This window comes from Haliotis rubra, unplaced genomic scaffold, assembly GCF_003918875.1.
Source record: "Haliotis rubra isolate DU_JTF1 unplaced genomic scaffold, ASM391887v1 Scf187, whole genome shotgun sequence".
In the NCBI taxonomy this organism is placed as follows: domain Eukaryota; kingdom Metazoa; phylum Mollusca; class Gastropoda; order Lepetellida; family Haliotidae; genus Haliotis; species Haliotis rubra.
Genome location: NW_025765858.1, coordinates 833,813 through 855,697, shown reverse-complemented (window position 1 = coordinate 855,697; position 21,885 = coordinate 833,813). Strand labels below are relative to the sequence as shown.

General features: G+C 40.2%; 1 protein-coding gene and 1 long non-coding RNA gene across 4 annotated transcripts; one reads left to right on the top strand and one right to left on the bottom strand.

Annotated features, from left to right (window-relative positions):
• Window positions 1–3,006: 3,006 nt before the first annotated feature.
• Window positions 3,007–6,304, bottom strand: LOC124274053. Its single transcript, XR_006897836.1, has 2 exons — window positions 6,167–6,304; window positions 3,007–3,083 (listed from the first exon to the last, which is right to left on the bottom strand). It is a non-coding gene; the product is annotated as an uncharacterized LOC124274053 (long non-coding RNA).
• A 1-nt stretch (window position 6,305) lies between these two features.
• Window positions 6,306–21,443, top strand: LOC124274052 (T-cell-specific guanine nucleotide triphosphate-binding protein 2-like). Of its 3 annotated transcripts, XM_046709379.1 has the most exons (4): window positions 6,327–6,460; window positions 15,654–15,704; window positions 18,250–18,420; window positions 20,143–21,443. In XM_046709379.1, exon 4 carries the CDS (start codon window positions 20,143–20,145, stop codon window positions 21,391–21,393), a length of 1,251 nt encoding a protein of 416 aa, XP_046565335.1. In that variant the 5' UTR covers window positions 6,327–6,460; window positions 15,654–15,704; window positions 18,250–18,420; the 3' UTR covers window positions 21,394–21,443. The 3 variants fall into 3 exon arrangements, 2 of the variants coding, with proteins under 2 accessions (XP_046565334.1, XP_046565335.1); XM_046709378.1 differs by lacking the exon at window positions 15,654–15,704 and having other exon boundaries at window positions 6,323–6,460; XR_006897835.1 differs by lacking the exons at window positions 15,654–15,704; window positions 18,250–18,420; window positions 20,143–21,443 and adding an exon at window positions 14,279–15,037 and having other exon boundaries at window positions 6,306–6,460.
• Window positions 21,444–21,885: the final 442 nt, after the last annotated feature.

Here is a 21,885-nt window from a genome sequence, read left to right as displayed (position 1 = left end):
ATAATTTAAATTGGAATGACCTCTATTTATAATTTAAACAGCACATGTCGCTTTCAATATTATCACTATGCTTTGGAATAAACGGATATTACGTACAATACAAATTCTAATTTAACTCAAGTATTGTAGTGTGCCTGCCCAAGGACGAAAAGTGGCCCACGACAATACGTGAACCATTCGAGAAAATATCTTCTTTTATCCAAACCTCATATTTTGGAGGTTGTAGATGAATGAAAGTATGTTTATAAGTATCATGACACAAAATTCAACTCATTTTAACTTAATGCAGCTAATGTAGGGATCATATTTCGCCCATGGGCGAAGATAGCTACTTTTGTTTAAAATTCATGTTTTCGAATGAGTGAGTGAGTGAGTTTGGTTTTACGCCGCTTTTAGCAATATTCCAACAATATCACGGCGGGGGACACCAGAAATTAGCTTCACACATTGTACCCATGTTGGGAATCGAACCCGGGTCTTCGCCGTGACGAGCGAACGCTTTAACCATCAGGCTACAGCCACCCCACAACACCCCCCCCCCCCCCCCCATGAGGTTGTAAATGAATGCATGTATGCTTATAAGTATCACGACACGAAATTCAACTTATTTTAACTTAATTCGGCTAATTCAGAGCCCATGGGTGAGAATATCTACTCAAAATTTATGTTATATTATACCTGGACACTACTCACACTGTCTAGCCTCTTGTTCCATCTCCATTGTGTTTTATTTGAATGTAAAAATGATTATTGACACATTGTTGCAAGTACAAATTGTCGAAATGTAAGTGAGACTTCAGTCGCAGATTCATTTTATCATTAATCCCATTTGCAGTCATGTGTATATTCCATACATCATACATTCGGAGCATCTAACCATTGACCAAAAAAAGGAGTAGCGAGCTTTATATTGTGTCGGATTTAGTTCTGGGGAGTTGACGCTGTTTTGAGGATACAAACAGAACTTCATTGTTGCATAAGAAATTTATTTAAGCATTTGCTGAGTACTAAAGTTAAAACTGTATATACCTATTTACCTAAGTAAAGTTTTAGATTTTTCTAGCAATGGCAATTTGGGGTTAATTTAGTTTACGGATTCAAATAAATCAAACGGGTGTGTCTAATATCATAATATCAAAAGACAACACATTATTACATGAATACATATCGAGCTAGACACGCACAAATAGGATCCTGTTCAATCACTCATCTACACTTCTGGCATACTTTATTATAATCAGACTACCGGGGAAATTTACAAATAACGGTATTTATTGTAGGAAACAAGTTATAGGAAAAACAGTCATGGAAAAAAAGCCATAGATTTGGGTAGGCAAATAGGTTATAGGAAAAAAGTCATAGATCTGAGTAGGAAAATAAGTTATAGGAAAAAAGTAATAAACTAAAAAAACGTCAGTATTTATAATATATTGATTCAACAATTCATAACAATATTATCAATAGCACTACATAATGTCTCTGAACCACATTTGAACCTAACTTATTAAATGAATGTATTTATTCAAGCATAATACATGACATGATGAAATGAACAGATCACAACGCTATCATCTGCAATACTTCAGCAGGTTCAACAAACAATCATATGACTCGTGACCTTTAATCCCATCATCCTTTTAGAACTAAATAACTTATAATATGTTCATTTCTTCTGTTTTGATAGATCCAGTTGCTTAGAGCATCACACTGAAAGGAATACTTAATTTGAAAGTGAAATAGTTTTTTTTTATGAATAACTGTAGAACAGGACGTTTTATAACAGTGGTTGTTGACTTTTTTTAAATAACTGGAGAATAGGATGTTTTTATTACTGAAGATTATTTCCTGAAGATGAAAGTGAAATGTTATTTATAAAATACAGTATAAACACAGTGAATAACTGTAGAACATGATGTTTTCCCATGACCTTTTTCCTAAGACTTTTTTTCCATGATTTTTTTTCCTATGACTTTTTTTCCATGATCTTTTTTCCTATGACTTTTTCCGATCACCATCTGATGTAGTGCCACAATGACAGGTCTGTCAACGCGGAAAGCTAGTCACGGCGGGTAGCTAGTCATAGTCTAGTCACGGCCGGGGAAGCAGGGACTATGCACCTAGCTGGCAGCTAGACGACATAATTAGATTGTCTAACACGAAACATGAATCTCTCTAGATCAGTGCCCCTTTCGGGGAAATGTATGCCTTGATCAGATGCTGACGGTCAACCCAAGTCAGCAGTAAGCGACTTTAGCTGAGAGCCTTGCATTTCACTGAATACAACACTGGTAACTACCATCAGTGTTTTATGTCTAGTTCTAAAGTTGAAAGGTTAAACACATTTGAAACCCGTGACCATCCGGGTTACAACTGATCTTCAGCAACCCATGCATGTCGTAAGAGGCGACTGACGGGATCGGGTAGTCAGGCTCGCTGACTTGGTTGACACATGTCATCGTATCCAAATTGCATTGATCGATGCTCATGATGTTAATCACTGGATTGTCAGTATCGATTACTTTCAGACCGCGCCATAAAGCTGGGATAGCCAGAGATATTGCTGAGTGCGGCGTAAAACAACAAACAAACAAAACGTTCAACAATATCATAAATCTGCAGTTAAGGGAGACAACCCTACCTTGACCATTTATGTAAGTATTTTATGAGTGCTTTTCACAATGTGGTTGTTCAATCACATGACAAGATAATCTCATACAGTTCGTTCATGACAGATTCTCTCTAGTCAAACATCAAAGATAAATATACTGAGTCAAAAAAGAAACTTCACATTCTTTCTTCAGGGCACTATAAAAGAACAAGAGATGGTAAGATTGTTAAATTGTTATTATTTCATTGCTGAGATCTGTGTGATGTATTCGATACACTGACAGTGCCATAATCAGTTCCATTAGGCTACACCGCCGTTCCAAAACATGGGTATACAGAATGTCAAGTCACAAGAATACAAATGCGAAATCTCTCAGTTCAATATCTTGTTTTCTTTTCCGAGATGACTGTAAAGTAGCAACAACGTGACACGCTTGACGCTCCAGCTCTGCCTGATCTTCCTGACTGGCCAAAACCTGTTGACAAAGAAAAAGAACATGAAAGTGAAGAGTGAATGAGTGCGTTTAGTTTTACGCCGCTTTTAGCAATATTCCAGCAATATCACGGCAGGGGACACCAGAAATGAGTTTCACACAGTGTGCCCACGTGGGGTATCGAACCCTGGTCTTCGGTGTGACGGGCGAACGCTTTACCTACATTAACATAGTCATGCATTCCCGTGCATACATTATCGGATCAACCGGATCAACCAAAAGGGGTGTCTGGCGACCTTTACTATACTACTAACCACTAGGCTACCCCGCCGTCCCTGAAATTAAAGAGGCTGATATGGCTGTTATGTTTAGTGATTCATGTCCTTGATTATACAGCATGTTCAGGAACTAACTATGATACAGATGATCTGCAGGGTGGTGTCTTTGTTTTAGCAGACCGCCTCCGAAGTGTAGTGGTTAGAGCGTCCGCCCAGAGAGCGGACGGTCGCGGGTTCGATCCCCGGCCGCGTCATACCAGAAGACGTTAAAATATGGAACTTGTTGGTCCCTGCCTGGCGCCCGGCAATAATTGGTACAACAATATTATACAGTATTTTCGACCTCATATATGACATTGTTCCGACACGAAGGGCATCACTGAAAGGATGTCACGTGGACAAACTTGTGTTTATAAAAAAGAACTTAAAACTCTTAAGCTTAATGGCGAAACCACGGCAGTGGGCATTTGTACTTAATACACTTTACTGTAGTTTCAAGGATTAAATAAGTTTCACTTGGTGTCAGACATTTTATGTTGCTTCGGACACAATGGTGTACATATCGTATCGGCTCCCATGTATCGTATTATATCGTCTCTCACTTCATTGGCCAGTAAACCCACGAAGATCCCGGTTAGAACTGATCTTCAGTAACCCAAGCTTGTCGTGAGAGGCGACTAACGGGATCGGGTGGTCAGGCTTGACTTGGTTGACACATGTCATCGGTTCCCAGTTGTGTAGATCGAAGCACATGATGTTGATCACTACATTGTCTGGTCCAGGCTAGATTATTTACTGACCGCCGCCATATAGCTGTAATGTTGCTGAGAGCGGCGTTCAACACCAAACAAAAGCTAATCGCACAGGAGCGGGTGTTAGTGGAGCTAACACGAGTTACTTCCCTTTGCCCATGTCGCGTAAACATCGCCAGTGCTCTTCAACGACATCAAGTAGAGAGTAGATCCCCTTCTCCCTGGTAGGGAACTTGGTCACAGTGTGAGTGGAGTCTTTGTGACTTTTGCGACGGAAACTTTGCGATATGTCACAGAGTCTTTGTGATTTTAGCATCATCAAGGGAAGGGTAGGATACCGTAAATAACATGTATACCTACAAAATGAATATTACAAGAGAGTTGAATTCACATTTACTTAATTAGGTTTCCATGAGTAACAAATAAATATTAATATGTTCAGAAAGCCACTGATAATCATGTAAAACAATTAATTGTCACGAAATTAATCCTTTTTAATAATAACAATAGGTATATTGTGACAAATGACCTCATAAAGAAGTGTAAAAATAATACAGTGTGTTCCGGTTAGTGTTTATCCCCTATCATCATAGAGCATGTGCTGTTTTATCAGCGAAAAAAAGCGTACATGTCAATTTCCATGCATTGGTGTATTGTCACAGAAACTTTGTGATTGAGAAATTGATGTAACTGACAATTCACTCATTGTCACAGGTAATTCCCAATCACAAAATGGAGTAGACGGGGCATGATTCGTCCAATCCCTTCCATTGCTGATGCTAAAATCAGAAAGACTTTGACATATCGCAAAGTGTCCGTCTCAAAAATCACAAAGACTCCACTCACTGTGACCAAGTTGCCAACCAGTGCTTCTGTATGACGGAAGTCTGTACGTGACGGGTTCGAACCAGACAATCCGGGGATTAACACTATGAGCGTTTTACTGAGAATGTTTACAATATTACACCAATATATATGCTTGCATAGTTTGAAAAGTTGACCAAGTTTGTTTTCATACAAATGAGGTCATCGAGCGACGGCAACGTAATGGAAGTATGTTATGCAATATGTTTGTCATTTCTTCTAGCAAGAATTATCTTAAAACTTATTTTTTTTCGATATAATATGAGATGTATTCTTGTATTTCACCAAACACTGAGGAAGAACTTATCATGTTTGTGTTTCTACAGGTTTTGAATAACACTCGATTATCAGGGTTATCCTGGGCAGACTGTATATAGTGAGTGAGTGAGTTTAGTTTTACGCCGCTTTTAGCAATATTCCAACAATACCACGGAGGGGCACCGCCCATGAGCAGACTGTTAGTCTGACCAATCAAGTAACAGTTATCTTGTTGCCATATTTGGCATGGGGGCCGTATTTTGTGTTCGGGTTAGAATTGATCTTCAGCACCCCATGCTTGTGGGAAGAGGCTACTAACGGGATCGGGTGGTCAGGTTTGCTGACTTGGTTGACACATGTCATCGTATCCCAATTGCGTAGATCATGTTCATCCTGTTGATCACTGCATTGTCTGGTCCAGACTCGATTATTTACAGACCGCCGCCATATAGCTTGAATATTGCTGAGTGCGGCGTTAAACAACCAACCAACCCAGTTCCGCGTCAGCCACGTTTGTTCAATGCTCATGGGATAACAGCTGCTTTCAAGGTCAGCATCCCTCAGTGTACCTCAACTCCGTTCTGTCAGGCATATGACTGGCATACTGCTGCAGATGTCGCTGCTTAGACTAGCTATCGCCCCAACGAGACGATATGCATTCTTTTCATCCCCCAAACGGACACGTGTACAGTTACCTAGACTAAGGCTTAGTCTCTGAATATATATAATTTTGATAGTAACATACAAGCCCATTTATATTGAAAAGGAGCCCTAGGGAGACCAGAGATTTGAGGAAATCTAGACTTGCTTTATTTAGGCCTTTAGCACTGCAGAGAGGGCTTGGCAGTAGGGAAAATAATGTGGTTCAGGGACTGTGAGACAGACTAACAGTTACCCTGAGCTCATCATTATCTGCAAATCGTCAACATGTCCGTATACCGGTAAATTTAACGAAAGCTGTGAAATGCGTGACCTGGTTTCGGGACTGACGAGACAGCGCGTGACCTGTCTTCTGTGGGGCTTTCCCGGTATTTCACCCACAGTTACAGCACACGTTTCACGTTTCTCGCTTTCTCTCCCGTATTGCCATGACGTCACTGTCGGCACTTTCCTTAACCAATCAAAACACACGGCTCTTGTTGGGCCCCCTAGCTCACTAAGCAAAACACTCGTTTCGACAATGGACGATTCTGAAATGGGTAAACAGTGATTTACGAAGTTGACATCGTATCTGGATCCATGGAAGGTGTACTTTGGAATTAACAAGGTAAAGCTTGTTATGATACTGTAACCGTTATTGGATTGCTATGTAAGAATGATCACTGTATGTTACATTTATGACCCACGCGTGATCGGACGGTGTGTGTAAACAGCGAGAGTTTATGACCTGTTCTAATCCATTGGGAATGTGTGAAGCCCATTTCTGGTGTCCACCGCCGTGTTATTGCTGGAATATTGCTAAAAGCGGCGTAAAACCATACTCACTCACTAATCCATTGGGCATACGCCTATACTTTAGAATCATGCGGTTATTAATCAGTTGTTAATTGCCGCTAATATGCCGAATTAATTGAACTCAGTTTCTCTCGGGCCAATGCGCGGCTCTCAAGTCATAGCGCGTAGATTCAACCTGGTTTCCTGGGTATGCTGCGCTTGAGCTTCACGTGTGTAATCAGTATTGTTCAAACTCGGCGGAAAATATGTTGCCAATCGTTCCCCTAACTTAACGCGGGCCTTTCCCTCGCGGATATTTGGTACATGTACGTGACAATATAACACAATGTCATTTTTGCCAGTATCAGTATATTTACGAGAAATAGAGACTCCGTAACGAAAGCGTATCTAGAGCTGATCTGCAGCCTAGACAGCCTAGGTTAAAAGCTCGTTGACTTCGTTCATGCATGTCGCCGTTTGCCAATTGGGTTACTCGATGCTGATAATGTTGAAACTAAATTGTCTGGTCTGGACAAGGTGCTGTATATATATAGGGTGAACAGTGTAGAGTGAACGTTAAACAAACTATCAAATATAGGCATGTTCACAAAGGTGACATTAACTTTCCGGGTTGTGTCCCACACTTGGGTACTTGGACCTACAAGCATAACGTACCTGCGACGTTGACATTGATTTGCCGTATATGACAAAGGCACATTAACATGGAAATAGCTAAGCCTGTTACCTTATCAAGTTACATGTTGTATCGATTTCCTGAATAGCCGAGTATATATGCTCCTGTGTACTGTAGTACTGATGCAATACCTAGTGAGTACGTTCTTGATAACCAGAAACTGAAATATACACATTCGAGACTGAAAGTGACAGTCTTCGATATGTTAACCACAATTATTTTATCTATAGGGCGACTCCCACCTGATACACAATGCGAAATATCTACTGTACTGTGACTAGCCTAAACAAGATTGCCGATCGTGTACTCTCTCTCTCTCTCTCTCTCTCTCTCTCTCTCTCTCTCTCTCTCTCTCTCTCTCTCTCTCTCTCTCTCTCTCTCTCTCTCTCTCTCTCTCTCTCTCTCTCTCTCTCTCTCTCTCTCTCTCTCTCTCTCTCTCTCCTGGATGAAATGTTATGTTAATGTCACACATGCGCGCGCATATATATATACTAACACGATATCGAATTACACGATTGCTTAGACGAGACCATTTAAACATGAATATGTATGTCGAGGCACGCAACCACTCAGTGAGGTCCTGTATAACACTGAGGCTAATTTGCAATACTGTTTAATACTGAGACTACAGTGAGGTCTTGTATTATACTGAGATTACAGTATAATACTGAGGCTACTGTATAATACTGAGACTACTGTATAATACTGAGACTACTGTATAATACTGAGATTACAGTATAATACTGAGGCTACTGTATAATACTGAGACTACTGTATAATACTGAGACTACTGTATAATACTGAGACTACTGTATAATACTGAGATTACAGTATAATACTGAGGCTACTGTATAATACTGAGACTACTGTATAATACCGAGACTACTGTATAATACTGAGACTACTGTATAATACTGAGACTACTGTATAATACTGAGACTACTGTATAATACTGAGACTACTGTATAATACTGAGGCTACTGTATAATACTGAGACTACTGTATAATACTGAGATTACAGTATAATACTGAGGCTACTGTATAATACTGAGACTACTGTATAATACTGAGACTACTGTATAATACTGAGGCTACTGTATAATACTGAGACTACTGTATAATACTGAGATTACAGTATAATACTGAGGCTACTGTATAATACTGAGACTACTGTATAATACTGAGACTACTGTATAATACTGAGACTACTGTATAATACTGAGACTACTGTATAATACTGAGGCTACTGTATAATACTGAGACTACTGTATAATACTGAGGCTACTGTGTAGTACTGTTTAATACTGAGACTACAGTGAGGTCCTGTATAATACTGAGACTACTGTATAATACTGAGGCTACTGTGTAGTACTGTTTAATACTTAGACTACAGTGAGGTCCTGTATAATACTGAGACTACTGTATAATACTGAGGCTACTGTGTAGTACTGTTTAATACTGAGACTACAGTGAGGTCCTGTATAATACTTAGATTACTGTGTAATACTGAGACTACTGTATAATACTGAGACTACTGTTTAATACTGAGACTACTGTATAATACTGAGACTACTGTATAATACTGAGATTACAGTATAATACTGAGGCTACTGTATAATACTGAGACTACTGTATAATACTGAGACTACTGTATAATACTGAGACTACTGTATAATACTGAGACTACTGTATAATACTGAGGCTACTGTATAATACTGAGACTACTGTATAATACTGAGATTACAGTATAATACTGAGGCTACTGTATAATACTGAGACTACTGTATAATACTGAGACTACTGTATAATACTGAGGCTACTGTATAATACTGAGACTACTGTATAATACTGAGATTACAGTATAATACTGAGGCTACTGTATAATACTGAGACTACTGTATAATACTGAGACTACTGTATAATACTGAGACTACTGTATAATACTGAGACTACTGTATAATACTGAGGCTACTGTATAATACTGAGACTACTGTATAATACTGAGGCTACTGTGTAGTACTGTTTAATACTGAGACTACAGTGAGGTCCTGTATAATACTGAGACTACTGTATAATACTGAGGCTACTGTGTAGTACTGTTTAATACTTAGACTACAGTGAGGTCCTGTATAATACTGAGACTACTGTATAATACTGAGGCTACTGTGTAGTACTGTTTAATACTGAGACTACAGTGAGGTCCTGTATAATACTTAGAGTACTGTGTAATACTGAGACTACTGTATAATACTGAGGCTACTGTGTAGTACTGTTTAACACTTAGACTACAGTGAGGTCCTGTATAATACTGAGACTACTGTATAATACTGAGGCTACTGTGTAGTACTGTTTAATACTGAGACTACAGTGAGGTCCTGTATAATACTTAGATTACTGTATAATACTGAGACTACTGTATAATACTGAGGCTACTGTGTAGTACTGTTTAATACTGAGACTACTGTATAATACTGAGACTACTGTATAATACTGAGACTACTGTGTAGTACTGTTTAATACTGAGACTACAGTGAGGTCCTGTATAATACTGAGACTACTGTATAATACTGAGACTGCTGTATAATACTGAGGCTACTGTGTAGTACTGTTTAATACTGAGACTACAGTGAGGTCCTGTATAATACTTAGATTACTGTATAATACTGAGACTACTGTATAATACTGAGACTACTGTGTAGTACTGTTTAATACTGAGACTACAGTGAGGTCCTGTATAATACTGAGACTACTGTATAATACTGAGACTACTGTATAATACTGAGGCTACTGTATAATACTGAGACTACTGTGTAGTACTGTTTAATACTGAGACTACAGTGAGGTCCTGTATAATACTGAGACTACTGTATAATACTGAGACTACTGTATAATACTGAGACTACTGTATAATACTGAGACTTCTGGGTAGTACTGTTTAATACTGAGACTACAGTGAGGTCCTGTATAATACTGAGACTACTGTATAATACTGAGGCTACTGTATAATACTGAGGCTACTGTGTAGTACTGTTTAATACTGAGACTACAGTGAGGTCCTGTATAATACTGAAACTACTGTATAATACTGAGACTACTGTATAATACTGAGGCTACTGTGTAGTACTGTTTAATACTGAGACTACAGTGAGGTCCTGTATAATACTTAGATTACTGTATAATACTGAGACTACTGTATAATGCTGAGGCTACTGTGTAGTACTGTTTAATACTGAGACTACTGTATAATACTGAGGCTACTGTGTAGTACTGTTTAATACTGAGACTACAGTGAGGTCCTGTATAATACTGAGACTACTGTATAATACTGAGACTACTGTGTAGTACTGTTTAATACTGAGACTACAGTGAGGTCCTGTATAATACTGAGACTACTGTATAATACTGAGACTACTGTATAATACTGAGGCTACTGTGTAGTACTGTTTAATACTTAGACTACAGTGAGGTCCTGTATAATACTGAGACTACTGTATAATACTGAGACTACTGTGTAGTACTGTTTAATACTGAGACTACAGTGAGGTCCTGTATAATACTGAGACTACTGTATAATACTGAGACTACTGTATAATACTGAGGCTACTGTGTAGTACTGTTTAATACTGAGACTACAGTGAGGTCCTGTATAATACTTAGATTACTGTATAATACTGAGACTACTGTATAATACTGAGACTACTGTGTAGTACTGTTTAATACTGAGACTACAGTGAGGTCCTGTATAATACTTAGATTACTGTATAATACTGAGACTACTGTATAATACTGAGACTACTGTGTAGTACTGTTTAATACTGAGACTACAGTGAGGTCCTGTATATTTACTGAGACTACTGTATAATACTGAGACTACTGTATAATACTGAGGCTACTGTGTAGTACTGTTTAATACTGAGACTACAGTGAGGTCCTGTATAATACTGAGACTACTGTATAATACTGAGACTACTGTATAATACTGAGGCTACTGTGTATACTGTTTAATACTGAGACTACAGTGAGGTCCTGTATAATACTTAGATTACTGTATAATACTGAGACTACTGTATAATACTGAGGCTACTGTGTAGTACTGTTTAATACTGAGACTACTGTATAATACTGAGGCTACTGTGTAGTACTGTTTAATACTGAGACTACAGTGAGGTCCTGTATAATACTTAGATTACTGTTTAATACTGAGACTACTGTATAATACTGAGGCTACTGTGTAGTACTGTTTAATACTTAGACTACAGTGAGGTCCTGTATAATACTGAGACTACTGTATAATACTGAGACTACTGTGTAGTACTGTTTAATACTGAGACTACAGTGAGGTCCTGTATAATACTGAGACTACTGTATAATACTGAGACTACTGTATAATACTGAGGCTACTGTGTAGTACTGTTTAATACTGAGACTACAGTGAGGTCCTGTATAATACTGAAACTACTGTATAATACTGAGGCTACTGTGCAGTACTGTTTAATATTGAGACTACAGTGAGGTCCTGTATAATACTTAGATTACTGTATAATACTGAGACTACTGTATAATACTGAGGCTACTGTGTAGTACTGTTTAATACTGAGACTACAGTGAGGTCCTGTATAATACTGAGACTACTGTATAATACTGAGACTACTGTGTAGTACTGTTTAATACTGAGACTACAGTGAGGTCCTGTATAATACTTAGATTACTGTATAATACTGAGACTACTGTATAATACTGAGCAAATAGGTCTTCAGCAACCCATGTGCTTGCCATAAAAAGGCGACTATCTTGTCGTAAGAGGCGACTAACGGGATCGGGTGGTCAGTTTCGCTGACTTGGTTGTCACATGTCATCGGTTCCCAATTACGCAGATTGATGCTCATGCTGTTGATCACTGGATTGTCTGGTCCAGACTCGATTATTTACAGACCGCAGCCATATAGCTGGAATATTGCTGAGTGCGGCGTAAAACTAAACTCACTCACTCACTCACTACTGTGCAGTACTGTTTAATACTGAGACTACTGTATAATACTGAGACTACAGTGAGGTCTTGTATAATACTAAGACTACTGTATAATACTGAGGATACTGTATAATACTAAGGCTACTGTGTAGTACTGTTTAATACTGAGACTACAGTGAGGTCTTGTATAATACTGAGACTACTGTATAATACTGAGACTACTGTATAATACTGAGGCTACTGTATAATACTGAGACTACTGTATAATACTGAGGCTACTGTGCAGTACTTTTTAATACTGAGACTACAGTGAGGTCCTGTATAATACTGAGCCTACTTTATAAGACTGAGACTACTGTATAATACTGAGACTACTGTATAATACTGAGGCTACTGTATAATACTGAGGCTACTGTGCAGTACTTTTTAATACTGAGATTACAGTGAGGTCTTGTATAATACTGAGCCTACTTTATAATACTGAGGCTACTGTATAATACTGAGGCTACTGTGTAGTACTGTTTAATACTGAGACTACAGTGAGGTCCTGTATAATACTGAGACTACTGTATAATACTGAGGCTACTGTATAATACTGAGGCTACTGTGCAGTACTGTTTAATACTGAGACTACAGTGAGGTCCTGTATAATACTGAGACTACTGTATAATACTGAGACTACTGTATAATACTGAGGCTACTGTGTAGTACTGTTTAATACTGAGACTACAGTGAGGTCCTGTATAATACTGAGACTACTGTATAATACTGAGGCTACTGTGTAGTACTGTTTAATACTGAGACTACAGTGAGGTCCTGTATAATACTGAGACTACTGTATAATACTGAGACTACTGTGTAATACTGAGGCTACTGTGCAGTACTGTTTAATACTGAGACTACTGTATAATACTGAGACTACTGTATAATACTGAGGCTACTGTGTAGTACTGTTTAATACTGAGATAACTGTGTAATACGGTTTAATATTAAGTTTACTGTCTGGTGCTATGTAAAATCGACTGTATTGTATTGTACTATGTAACACTGAAGGTTTAATTTTGAGGGTCCTGTGTCGTACTATAGAATGTCGAAGGTACTGTACAATACTGCGAGTACTATTTAGTATTGTACTCTGTAGAAGAACAGTGTGGTACTGAGAGTAATGTGTAATACTGGGGTTACTATACAGTACTCTGTGGTAGAGTGTAGTACTATGTAACACTGAGGTTCATAGTAATTATGGTGATCTACCTTCCGTTGCTGGCGATCTATAGTCCATTTTTATGTTGTAATGTCCTAAATAGTATATGATTTTAAGACATGCTAGTTTTAAGTCTCTATCTGTAGTATACCAGTTGTTTTGCTGTCCTTTGGCGACAGATTTTATAAAATAAAAATATAAACTATTTACTGTTTTGGGCATGATATTGCTGAAATATTGCCAAAGTGACTTTAAACTCTAACTCACTCACTCACTAACTCATGTAACACTTAGGCTACGTGTTTGCATTGAGTAGTATCGTGCCGTACTTTGTAACAGCATAGTACAATGTAATACTGAGCAGTCAGGTACGATATTATACCGTCAAGTACTGGGCAGTTCTTGGTATTAATGTTTGTTGATGTGTAATGTCATGTTCTACTGACTGAGTTTGGTTTTACGCCGCTTTTAGCAATATTCCAGCAACATCACGGCGGGGACACCAGAAATAAACTTCACACATTGTACCCATGTGGGGATTCGAACCCGGGTCTTCAGCGTGACGAGCCAACGCTTTAACCACTAGGCTACCCTACCGCCTCCATGTTCTACTGTCTGGGACTGGATGGTACTAGGTAGTAATATGTGATACTGTGCGACACATAGTACTACATAGTACTGCCTAGTAATGAGTGATACTGTCTGGAACAAATTTGTACTGTGTGTTATTTCTTAAACTAGTCAGTGTTGGAGGTTCTACAAGTATGACATTGTCATGTTTCAGTGACAATGTCTGCACGAGTCAAGGACGCAAGGCAGGACAGCAGCAATGCTCGTTATAACGTGGGAGTGATAGGGGAAGTCGGGCAACGGCAAGTCGAGTTTCATCAATGCCTATTTTGGTTTACCACCCAAGGAGGAATACGCAGCCAAAACTGACGTGGTGGAGTGTACACCTGAGAAACACCGATATCACCTACCCGGATCAGATGTTGCCCTATAGGATGTACCCGGATATGACACCCAAAACGTCCCATTTGGACAGGAATATCTGAAGAAGATTGACTTTGCAAGTTATGATTTCTACGTGCATGTATCATGCACGAAAATTGAAGACACTGAACTTTGTCTTCACAACGCTATCGCTAAGCAAGAGAAATGTTATTTCTACGTGAGGACGAAGATTGACCGTGAACTTAAAAATCAGAAAAAGGCCCACCCAAGAACATTCAATGCAGACAATGAGAAAAAGGCCATCCTGAAGAAGATTGGAGGCTGTTTCCCTGACGTTCCCGTCTTCTTGGTCAACTGTCTGGACCCTGACAGCCATGACTTCCCTATCCTCAGGAGTCTTATGTCAGATGGTGCTTACATGTCCCAAGCGTCTGACCGAGACACCGTCAGACGGAAGCTGTACACGACTGGTCGAGCAACGAAACCTTTCCTAGAAAGGTTCTGTGTACTGCAATAATGGACGTTCTGTACGCTGCTTCCACCTAGATGTATTGTGCACTTAAAACTATACATCCAATTGCAAGGTCCCGATGCTGTACTCGACTGGTCGAGCAACGAAATCTTTCCTAGAAAGGTTCTGTAACGCAATAATGGACGTTCTGTCACAACTCCTATATGTATTGTACACTAAAACTATACATCCAGGGTCCCGATCCTCAAGCATTCGTAACGTGCTACCTGAACAACTGTTTGTGGATAGGGAATGTTGTAGTGCTACGAACGGTTTGTGGATGGGGACCCAGGGTAATCTGAACAAGCTGAAAGCTGGTCAGCGAGGCCAGCTAGTCTGCTTTCAACTCTATTCTTAATCTGGATGTAGGTGACGGAATGCAGTTTCAGTGTTTCCCCTCGAAATAAAACATTAAATATCTGAGCTACATAACTTCCCCTTCCATTCTTTCTGAAATGCGGGGCGGTGGGGTAGCCTAATGGTTAAAGCGTTGGCTCGTCACGCCAAAGACCTGGGTTCGAATCCCCACATGGGCACAATGCGTGAAGCCCATTTCTGGTGTCCCCCGCCGTGATGTTGCTGGAATATTGCTAAAAGCGGCGTAAAACCAAACTCAGTCAGTCTTTCTGAAATGCAAAAGGAAGTCTAGATTTTGTTCAAATTCTGAATCTCACTGATCATCCTTTTGATACAGTTTCAGCCTACCATATCTGGGAACCCCAACTGTAACCTATAAGAGACAGTAGTAAGTGGTTACTTGCCGCGGTGGGGTAGCCTAGTGGTTAAAGCGGTCGCTCACGACTCTGAAGACCCGGGTTCAATTCCCCACATGGGTATAATGTGTGAAGCCCATTTCTGATGTCCCCTGCCGTGATTTTGATGGAATATTGACAAAAGCTGCGTAAAACCATAGTCACTCCACTGGTTACCTGAGCCGTTGCATCCATGTCGGTATGAGAAAATTGTTTACACGAGGCAGCATTTTCATTTTCATCGGATTGGTTGAGTTCGTTGATAGCGTTACTCATTAGGGGTGCAACAAATGTGATGTGTTACGAATATACTGTAGAGAATGAAGCAACCTCAGATGCTGTTGGTGATCTCTTACGACTAATATGGTTTACATCCGTAAGTCTATGATAAACTGAAGAGTTACGACAGGTCGTAACGGTACGATCGCTGTGTGCATCCAGACTCTGGGGCCCGTTTCACAAAGCGATAGACCGCCTCCGTAGTGTACTGGTTAGAGCGTCCGCCTAGAGAGCGGAAGGTCGCGGGTTCGATCCCCGACCGCGTCATACCAAAAGCAGTGTTCACGAATAGCGTCTGACCCTCTGACAAATCTGGCAGATTCGCCAACAGTCAGACAGTAGTGTACAACCCGCCGGCCCCAGTGTCTGACTGTATATTTCACAGTGACTTTGACAGAAGTTGTTATATGTCACATGTCACATGTGACGCTTGTTTGCTGTTTATAAATCTTATGTTTGTTAATAATTTCAATGCCAATTATAAGAAATGTTAGATCTGAAATGTGTGTTTAAATTCATTCCATGGGTCCTGTGAAGTTTCAATGGGTCAGACAGACATCTGAAACTTACAGGACCCAATGTCCTGTTACTTTGAAACACCATTCGTGAACACTGCAAAAGACGTTAAAATATGGTACTTGTTGGTCCCTGCGTGGCGTTCGGCATTAATGGGTACAACAAGGACTGGTCGACTCGGAGTCAGTATAATGTGTCTGAGTGGGGTATTCATGCTTCACTGCGGCATGGTATCGCAGTGGGCTAGCACTATCAAACCAGCTTCAGTCTGGGCTAGTACAAGCAGCCGCACATACACATACACACGCACGCACGTCGTCATATGAGCGAAATATTCTCAAGCACGACGTAAAACCCAATTTTACCTCACCTCACCTCACCCTCACCGACGATCGATAGGCACACGTCACGATAGGCTGGCGTCCTTGCATGCCTTAGCCTAATCATAGCCTATTTTTTTCCAAAGATTGGATAGCACTCTCTGATAAATGTGGCTGCTGCTGCTGTTGCTGCTGCTGCTTGTCCATGCGGATCACTTCCGGTTAAGCATACGGACTCACGTGCACACCCAGAAGTATACAACTGTCAAATGCACTGCTGTAGGACATGCAGATTGGTACTTATCCCGCCATAAATCTTGACTAAACCCCTTCACATCGGTCACGTTCCATGTCGATTTCTGAAATATTTCTACCTCTCTACTCAACACTCAGGCTCAGTTATAGTATTTATTATCATAAGTGAAATTACTAGCACGTAGTTCTTCAGCCCAGCTGTGACGTCGGTTCAGCCTCCCTGCAGAATATTTCCCAAAGGTTTTAGGACAAGTTAATGCCAAACTTTTCTGCTGACAGCGTAATTGCCTGCAGGTCATATCTGAGTGTGATGGTAGTCACGGAATAATGACATCTTGCTGCAGTCAAGAGAACCATGTTTTCCCGCTGGATGGTGGAACGCTGTCGACCACCTGCATGTCATATCTGAGTGTGATGGTAGTCACGGAATAATGACATCTTGCTGCAGTCAAGAGAACCATGTTTTCCCGCTGGATGGTGGAACGCTGTCGACCACCTGCATGTCACTGAATAGCTGATCGGAACATCTGGTATCGATTCCATGGCACCTGCTGATCACACATTGGCAGCCACAAAAATGTGTCAACCGTGTCTGTGCTCCTGCCTAATTCTCAAGTTATCAACCGTTGTCTTGGATGCGGAGGGAACATAAGTTTGTTCAGGTGTTGAAATCCATAGCATCGAGTGAGTGAGTGAGTGAGTTAGCCGCTTTTAGCAATATTACGGCAGAGGACACCAGAAATTGGCTTCACCCTTAGTATGTTGCTGTGTTCACCAATGCTGATGAAGAAGGACTAGGCCACGATACGTCCGAACTCTTGCACTCTTGCCTCAGTTCTTTCATCTTGAAACAGGGGGGCAATTTCATCATTGTGTTCAATTTGTATTTTGGGACGGTTATGTAGCCTCATGGTTAAAGCGTCGGCTCGTCAGGTTGAAGACCCGGGTTCGAACCCCCACAAGTGTACAATGCGTGAAGCCCATGTCTGGTGTACCCCGCGGTGAGATTTTTGGAATATTGCTGACAGCGGCGTAAAACCATACTCACTCACTCAATCAATCTGTATTTGTTGGTTGATTTTTTCAAAACCTGATCCTTTGCAATCTTTGAGTATGATATACTGTTTTTTTCAAATATTTGAGACAGCTTTAACGTTATTTGTTTCAGTGAACAGAATATCACACCTGTGAATGGAATCCAACCCAACGACCACCCACAGAAATATTTTCTCCTAGGGGAACCGCGACGGTTAACATACTGACACCAATCCAACTGTTGGGCCAACAGGAGATTGCAGGGATCTGTCACGTGACCTGGCAGTAGGCTGCACTTGTGAATGTAAGTTGAGGCTGTGACACCAGTGTGTATTAACGACCTTGGAAGATCACATGTTACAGGCGCATGCTACCGCCTTGACTGCACGTTGTAGGAGACGACTAACGAGATCGGGTGGTCAGGCTCGCTGACTTGGTTGAGACATGTCCTCGTATCCAAATTTAGTGATGCCCATGCTGTTGATCACTGGATTGTGTGGTCCAGACACGATTATTTACAGACCGCCGCCATGCAGCTGGAATATTGCTAAATGTGGCGTTAAAAACAATCAAGCAAGCAAGACGTGGTCGAATGTGTATTAAAATGTTATTGCAGACATCAAAGCATCCCACAGCAAATAAACGTGTAATTTTGCGAGAGATTATTCAGCTGCCATAACACTTGTGAATGGAAGGAAAACACAGTTGCTTTCAAATTATAACGAATCATAAAGTGTAAATATATAACTATTTTTTTGTGTTGGTAACAAAAGGCAAGATTGCTAACAGAGGTACAGGTAAGCTGTGTATCTGCGTAAATTACGCAAATATTTAAGAAAACTCAATTCCTGTTTAGTCGATTGCGTACAAGTACGCTTGAATTTTTGTAAATACTCAATAAATCTGATCTTACATGCGTAAAAACAAAATTGATAAAATAACTGAGGGATATTGAGAGGTTTTATTTCAGCACTTGAACTTGGCAACGTGCAGTCTTTCTCATCGTTTCTCATATTACAGATCCAACATAAATAAGAAACACGTAAACCAACATATATAAACTTTATTATATTTTTACAACTTGTGGAAAATGGCAAAATACCCAATTGAGTTTGAATGAGGAGAGAGAGAGTCTTTATTTCCTCCAGTAGTTACCGACGATTACAAACAAAAACATCATATTATTACAACACGTACATGAATATTAACAATTGGATGTTTAGAGAAATATGTACAGAAATTTATGACATGAAGAGAATCATTCTGTATAACAGTTCACAAGGTGAGGTTTCAGGTCATATACATACAAAGAAAAGCGTAACAGTATGGTTTCCCATAGTGTTGAATCTAAAGAGTTATAAAAGTCGTTTTCTGCTCCGAAGAGAAATGACAACATATCTTGTTCACCTTGCATTTCAAATATTACGTAAGTTTCAACATCAAGTTTATCAATTAAGTATGCAAAGAAATCATTTCGTTGTTCTATTAGGTTTTCACAGTGAAGGAACATATGGCAGTCGTAGTCAAATGTTTGTTTATTACAAAGAGCACACTCTTTTGCGATTTTACCTCTTGATAATATTTTGACGCAAAATTGCAAGGAAGATTTATAATTAGGGGTTTTATATGCCAGTTGCCAGAGAGTATGATAAGAGAGTGTTGTATGAGTTGTTGCGTAAAATGACATGTTTGAACGATAGAGAGTTTGTGATCGCCATAATTGTTCTTCATAACTATGTACAGTAGCATTTACAATTCTTCTCCATACCCGTTTTGGAGGGAATATGCCTTGCGCAATATAATTGTCAACATATGTACTTAGATTTTACTTTTCAGATATTGATAAAAGATCATCACAGATGTTGTAAGATTTTACTGAAGTTGTAATAGCAGCACAAAAGATATGTTTTGCAAAGTTGTTACACTCAGTGTTACATAGTCGCCCAAGAAATAGTAGTTTACATTTATCGATTTACCCAGTTAGTGACCCAAAATGTTATCTGTAGCTCCCTTTGCTATTTTACAGATGGATGACAATTCATTCGAAGACATAACTCAGGATGAGATTGACGAAATCCGCCGCCACGTTGATGAACATGGTTTGAGCGGCTTACCAAGTGTAATCCAAGACAAAATGAGGGAGTGGCAGAATGTTCCATTATCTATCGCGGTTGTTGGCGAGTCCGGTGTGGGAAAGTCAACCTTCATCAACAGCATCCGTGGTCTGACAGCAGATGATGAAGGAAGTGCGGAAGTAGGGATAGGAGACACGACACAGGAACCAACCATGTATCGTCATCCGTACAATGAAAAACTGGTGTTCTGGGATCTACCCGGAGTCGGAACACCCAGGTTCCCCCAAGACAAGTCGTACCTTGGACGGGTTGGGTACTCACAATACGACTTCTTCCTCCTGCTGTCCGATGACAGATTCACATCGAAAGACATCTGGTTGGCACGGGAGATAGAGTCTTTGAAAAAAGATTACTTCTTCATCAGGACAAAGATTGATGATGCCATGGAAAATGCTGAGCACAGCGAACAAAACTTTTCAGAATCTAATATTCTCGAGCGAATAAAAAAGAATTGCCATGACAATTTTACAGCTGGGCAGTTGAAGAAGAGGCCAGTGTACTGCATAGACAGCTATGACAAACACAAGTGGGACTACACAAAGCTAATGGAAGACATATTAGTTTCACTACCTGAACAAAAGAGGAATGCACTTGTGCTGTCACTGTCTCCCCTCACGAAAGGCGTCATCAAGTCAAAGACCGTGGTACTAAAGATACGGGCGAAAAAGGTGGCACTGATATCTGGAATCCAGGGAGCAGGTACCTCACTTGTACCAATTCCCCTTCTCGGAGGTGCTGTAAGCATAATGCTGGATACTGCTCTTCTGGTTGAAGAGGTGATTTTCTACTTGAAGCAGTATGGACTGGATGATGAATCATTACAGGAACTTTCTTCCAGGACAAATACAACTGTGGACTATTTCAGAGATGCTCTAAAAGGCGGGTCCGCCATCATGGCTTCCCGTCAGTCTGTCAAAACATTCGTAGTAAATATGATCAAATCTGAGGCAGCAGAGGAAGCTGTCAAGCGCATTCCCATTGAACTGGCTCGTTTTTTACCATTTGTAAGTGCTCTTGTCGGCGGAATCGCCAATTTTGCAACAGCCTACTACATGTTGATTAAGATGATCGATGACTTGGAAAAAGACGCTATGAAAATCACTGATGCAGTAATAAAGGCCACCAGCTCTTGTGTAGACTAGCTGAATGTGGTTCCTCGTTGTACTAAGTTAAATAAACACATACAGTCACAGTCCTTGTGTCAATCTTGTATGTATAATGCATAAAAGGATGTCGTTCTTCACCCGGCTGAAAAGCGATCAACATGGTCTTTTCACCATCTGTTTTCAGAGCAGAGTGAGTGAGTTTAGTCTTACCCCGCACTCAGCAATATTCCAGCTATATTGCGGCGGTCTGTAAATTGTCGAGTCTAGACCACACTGTCTAGTCTCTAGTTACCAACAGCATGAACATCGATCTACGCAACTGAGATAGGGTAACAAGTGTCAACCAAATCAGCGAGCCTTATCACCCGATCCCGTTAGGCACGGCGGGGGACACAAGAAATGGGCTTCACACATTGTACCCATGTGGGCAATCGAACCCGGGTCTTCGTCGTGACGAGCGAATGCTTTAACCACTAGACTACATCGCCGGCCCGGAGAAGCCTGGAAAATATCCATATGACAGGTCAC

Bases quoted from the DNA above. Each gene is read 5' to 3' on its own strand.
- LOC124274052 (XM_046709378.1), top strand. From the start codon at position 20,143: ATGGATGACAATTCATTCGAAGACATAACTCAGGATGAGATTGACGAA.